The 6000-nt window shown below is 35.5% G+C and overlaps 1 protein-coding gene across 1 annotated transcript in view; it reads right to left on the bottom strand.

Annotated features, from left to right (window-relative positions):
- Positions 1–545: 545 nt before the first annotated feature.
- LOC150089329 (adipokinetic hormone/corazonin-related peptide receptor variant I-like) overlaps positions 546–6000 on the bottom strand; it is a 312349-nt gene continuing 306894 nt past the window's right edge. Inside the window, exon 2 of the mRNA XM_090368502.1 lies at positions 546–589. Within this exon, the coding sequence (XP_090224628.1) occupies positions 569–589 (21 nt within the window). The 3' untranslated portion in view covers positions 546–568. The remainder of the gene's footprint in view (positions 590–6000) is intronic.

Raw genomic sequence — 6000 nt, 5'->3', positions numbered from 1 at the left:
TTAACTTAATAAGTAAGTTAATAAATGAACTAGATTTGATTTAATGAACAAGTATATACGGCATATTTGTTTCCCATAACGCTCACTTTCATTCAAAAATATGGTGCTTTATCTGGCCATGTTTCGCAAATTACTTGTGAAAATAAAAACGATTTATTTAATCAATGAAAATAAAAGCGAACAACAAAAAGTCCCGCTAACATTGACAGTTTTAAAATTCTATCCACAAATTTCCTGCTCACTTGCAAAGGCGTTCTTTCAAAAGCATTCAGCAAAAACAAATTGTTCAAAGATTAAAAGAATATTCTGAGAACAAGTTAATGTTGAAATTTGATATTTGAAAATGAAAACAATAAATAAAGTCTTTAATAATAAAACAGAGTTTTTATTTACTTTGCATGGTGGTGCATAAATATTTAAAATTTGCCATAAACACGATACCATGCAAAACGAGCAGTATAATTCAAATAATTAAATTCTATGTGTAATTAAAAAGAGATGGAATGCTTACAATAGTGGTACCATTAATAATTAAAGGGACCCGGGTGTGTGTGTGACAGCTATCTGCTTACCTCTGGTAATTTTCAACCTGAAAAAAATGTTTGTGAATAAATCCGCTTGAGTTTAATAGACTAATCTGAAGTACGCTAAGCAATAGGAAAATCAATATTATCACCTAATAACAACAAAAGCGTTGGGAAGATTACAAAAGGTTACATAAAATGGACGTTTAATAATTTCCCTCTGAAGGGAGAGTTATATAATTTGAGGATCATTTCCGATCCTATAAACTAAGGGATCGTTCTCATATGCAAAATAAACTGAACTGCATCTTTCATTAGTTTTATTAAACCTCTACCAGATTATCTTATTTTTGTCTTAATTGGCTGAAGTGAAGTGTTTTTAACCACAAAAACTCTGTCAACGTTCCAACTGATTTATTGAATCCTGTCGTTTATTTTTTGTTCATTATGCAGCATAATGAACAAAAAATAGCTCCGTTTTGTTGTCGCGCTGAACGTGGGGAGGAACAATCCTTTCCCCTATTATTTAATATTCCTATACATAGAGAATCTTCTGTACACCCTGTGGATAAGCGCATTTTGATTCTGTCCAACCTGTATTATGTTTCAGTTTTAATTAGACAATTGGGACGAGGCTAGCTACTGAATGAGAATGACGCTTGGAATACGCCATTTTTATAAATGACGTCCGAAAATCATTAATCTCAAAGCGTCTCAATTAGATTAAATCTGGGCCAGGATATAATCGGAAATTTGGAAAAAAAAAAAAAAAAAAAAAACCAAAGCTTTGGCATTTTGACACAAATAGGGAGTCTCGCCAACAATTAGTAATTTTCTTTCTTTTAAAGAGAAGACCAAAGTAGATTCGTGCCAGCATCTGTCACGCAAAGTATAATTACGAACGTGGCGTCTCGTTAAAGGCAGCGAAGGAGAGATTAAGTTGGGTTGATTGAAGTCTTATTTAACGCATAAAATGCCAACCGCTTCCAGTAACAGTTAAGGACTGATGGCACGATTGTCACATCACAGAAAAAAAACAAAACAAAACTATTATTCTCTCAATATATAAACCAGAATTAGAGTGCCGTTTACAGCAAACCAACCAGTTGCTAAGTTTCCATTCTGGATCATTACTTTTACTTTAAACCAAAAATTATTATTATTATCAGAGCTCATTTCGAGTGGATTAAGATGGCGTCAGGCAAATATTCGGATGTTTTCCTGAGTTTCGTGAACAGATTCCCAGCGCTAGAAAACATGCAGTTTTCAAACAGCATACTGCTGACAAGTCCAAATCACTCTAATTTTCAAAAATGTGGCCTGTCGTTTGTTAATAATTATCATCTAGCTTATAATTTCAGAAGTGAGTTGAATAAAACTGAAAGATTTCTAACTGAATTATTATTTCGGAATCAGTTAATTCCATTCCGCTCTTTAGAATTTGCCAAATTCTAATACCAATAGAATTAGCTGGCCAGTTATTATGGCCATCTGTGTGGTGTTTTATGTACACAAATAGGGCTGCATCTAAACCCCAATTCAACTCCGCCTTGGTACAATACGATGACACCGAACTCTGTAAATGGCTGGAAATAAGTGAAGTGTATTATTGGGTTGTTTAGTTGTTTCTGGCCACTTTGCTACAAAAAAAAGCAGCGATCACCAGGAAAGCTGCTTCCTAGTACTCGTCGACTCCATGAGGATATTCGTACTATCCTTTTTGGAATAAAACATGCACCCACAGACGGATGAGCAAGTCTGAAATCATTCCCATACCGCTGAAGCTCAATCAATGGTACCAGCAAAAGATTCCATCCCATCATAAGAGTGAAGAGACGGAATAAAAAAAATAAATAAATAAAAGAGTAAACAAATAAATAAAAAAAAAAAAAAAAAAAAACCCAGAAACGTAGAAACTGGTGGGTGCCAACAATTCGGTACTACAAGAAGTCTAATCCTGGGTACTAAGGAAAAATCCTACCTCATGTAAAAATGCAAGTAGGAAGCGAACAAACTTCATTGGTAAACTTGTATATACGAACAAATTCTTATTGGTTGGGTGCATGAAGACGAATTGTTCTCGGAAAGAAAACTGTCAAACCGTAAAATGTAATGGGCATACGGGAACCCTACTCTTTCTGCTTGAGGTCGGCTAATTACAGTGCCGGTAGAAAATGCCTTAGAATTTCTCCACTCGTTAGGATTCGAACCCAGATTTTTCCTAGCGATTTTGTCAGAGTGTCTAAAAAATATGCCAATAAATAAGTGCTCATTTTGCTCTTTTAGCAACCTCTTAATTTCATAGTTAAATTCGCGCATGTTTGGGATACGTAGAATTTGATGACAAAGCAAAGACTATTTAGTGTAAACAACACCATGTCCTTCGTAGTTTCACATCTCTCACAGTTTCTACAGTAAGAATTAAGTCTTATTTGATTAACAGCAATCTAATTTTCCGAATTACCTTTTCTCTTCCATTAACACAGCAACTGTACCTGTCATCATTAGATTTTCGTATTTCTGATGCTCATCTGCAAACTTCGTTTACATGCTAACCACTTTTCCAAACTCACTTAATTTTGTCTTTATGCGTAAGTCTCACTCGTAATTAACCTATATCCTTCTAAGAACTGCTCCTAGTTTTAAGTCCTATTTGCTCTTCGTTTCTAAATCTCATTTTTAAACCCCCCCAAATGACAAAATTGTTCGTTCGAATTATTCCTTCTAAGTTTAGCAAATGTAATAAATGGAATACCGCTTAATGACAATTAGAACAAAAAATCGAAATAATTAAATATTAACAATCTAATAATGGGTTAACTTAGAAGTCTTCAAGCAAGGTAAGGTGGCTTCTCTCATCTTTATTTATCTGAACTTTACAGATAGGTATTTCAAAAACAAGAAGATACGAATTAAAGAGGGATATTGTAATGTCTATAAGTATTGAATGTGTAATTATAAATCTGCATCAGTTTATCCAATAAATAACACTTTAAGATGAGACCAATAACGTTTAACTTCTTAAAACGATTTCAGAAGTGTGTTGACCGGAAACAGATATACTATTGAATACACAGCTTACAGGTGCGATAAACTGACACCTCATGGTCCTTCATCACATCGGGATTCACAAAAAGCAACATTATCCATAAATTTGGAAGGATATTATATCCCTTAATATTAATTTGAATAAAAAATAACCAACGAAAAGTACTCCTAAATCCCTTTTAGAATTAGTGGAAAGCGAAAATAAAAGTGATGTTTAATTTTGCTAATAAGAGGACAAATGTAAACGACGAAAAGTTTAAAACCGGCAAAAGATGCCTACTGAAGGATCTCAGTTTTCAAGAGGAAATTCCAAGATAAAACAATGGTTAGATACCATTGAAGTTTGGTTTAGCAAGTTGATTGCTGCGAAGTTTTTTTAACCGCAGAAGCCCAAATGTTTCAGGATAGGCAAGCTACAATATGTTAAATTCAATTAGCGAAGTATAGTGACGTTTTATCACAACATGGTGGAAATGGAGGGAGGATCTAATGGAAAAGGTTGTTGTTATAGTAGGATTTTAAGAACATCAGCGACTAAGGCCATATTTCTCCGTGTATATTGTCTCTAAATGGTGTGTATTCTGAGGTCAATTTTGTTTTGTTGGATGAAACTAGAGTTTATGGGAGAAAAAAACCATGCTAACCTTGCCGAGACCGACTAACTCAGCCACGTTGTGAAAAAGGCCCATACAATTTACTCCTGTCATTAGAAAAGGTAAGTGTTATGTATGTGTGCGCCCGCGCATGTAGGAAAATTAAACAACTCCTTGTTAAAATACATAGACTTAGTATAAAAACCAAGGCTACCTAAAACTCTATATATTAAAAGAAATGATGAGTAATAGCGAATTAAAATTTAAAAATTTGGTACAATGTGGTAAAATATGAAGAAATGAAATATATATTCAGTCTCATCTCCCTTTTATTCTGGCTATATCCTTACATCCTGCAAATGCAAATTGATACTCCTATATTTTCACACACTGCTGTGCAATTGACTTCATCTTTGATCCCATCCGAATCAGATCAGGATTCTCAACGAGAGCGATATGGTCCCCAAGGGAGGCGACAAAATTATCGGTATTACAATGGTTTGTGACCCTCCAAAGTTCATCGCTGCCCGACGACATCATATTCCTTAATATTTAATTTCTCTCATTGGGTTTTCTTTTCCCCTCAGACAACTGATTTTTAAAATATAGGTATATCCATAATATATCTATATGTTAAAAAGAAAGATATGGGCATAGCATAATTTAATTCAACCATCTTTGCTTTCCATAGGCATTAAATGCCTAAGTGCTTTCAGAGGTAATGTCTCCGCAATCCTTGGCGTTTTGCACTTGAACGTTTAATCAGTCTTAAAATTAATTCACTGGTTGCGGAGGCCAACTTAAATTCATCCTTTCAATATGACTTTGCACCAGGGCTGTGAAGATGCATCGTCTCATATGGAAAAACTCATAGATGAATCCACATTTAAATATACTCTAATTTTATTTATAGACTTCGAAGGTGCTGTAAGAACAAAATTCTTACACTTATCCTAGCGAATGTTATGTTATAAATATTATAACATAACAAAAAGAAAAAAAATATGTATATAGTAAATAATATTATTTACATAGGATGATTTTCAACCAGATTGCGATCGCTCTGTCCATACAGTCAAGTAGGGGAGGATTAACGTAACAACGGGGGGGTAGCAGGACGGTACACAAGACAATGGGAGCACTGGAACACTAGTACAAAGGGAGCACCGCAAGGCCAGTTCATGGTCGCATAAACAGAAAGTGAGCAGCTCTTTAGAAGGAAAGAACAAGGGAACCGACTCCCCCTTGTGGAGAGGAAGATTTTAAGAACTAGGAGGGTGAAGAAAACCCTGGATGCGATATACACTATGTAGAAATGGCTGCCACTAGATGAAACAGACCGACTCCTTGAGCACTTATTAATTTCAAGGAGCGGTAGAGAAAAAACAAGTGGACTAATAGCGGTAAGTGAATCGGGAATGATCTCAAGGAAATATCTAGAAATTTCTAGACGCCCAGTAGTTCATCGAAGTTGATGGAAATTTTGTAAACAGGAAGTTACCCCAGGAGAGGGAAGGGCCAAGAAAAACGGAAGAAGTGGGAGAGAGCGAATGAGAATAATGAGATGATGAAGAACGAACGACGATTGGATAAAAATTAGAATGAGCGGCTGAAACAAAAAGGGAGATGCAAGACGGGAAAAAGAGGTTTTTTTTGGAGAGTGGTGAGTTTTGGCAGTGTGTGGAAGTTTAGAGAGTTCCCGTGGAGATGCCTGAGTGATGTGCGGCTGGAAAGAAATCCCGAGAAGTGCCGGGAGAATCGCCAGAAAGTAACGGACAGAGTAATGAGTTGTGGGAGTTGCTGTTTAAGAGTTGTTGGAACAGGAAGGAGATAAC

Source organism: Mastigoproctus giganteus, chromosome 2, assembly GCF_048544385.1.
Source record: "Mastigoproctus giganteus isolate SK-2022 chromosome 2, ASM4854438v1, whole genome shotgun sequence".
NCBI classification, from domain to species: domain Eukaryota; kingdom Metazoa; phylum Arthropoda; class Arachnida; order Uropygi; family Thelyphonidae; genus Mastigoproctus; species Mastigoproctus giganteus.
This window is presented reverse-complemented; position numbering and strand designations above follow the sequence as displayed.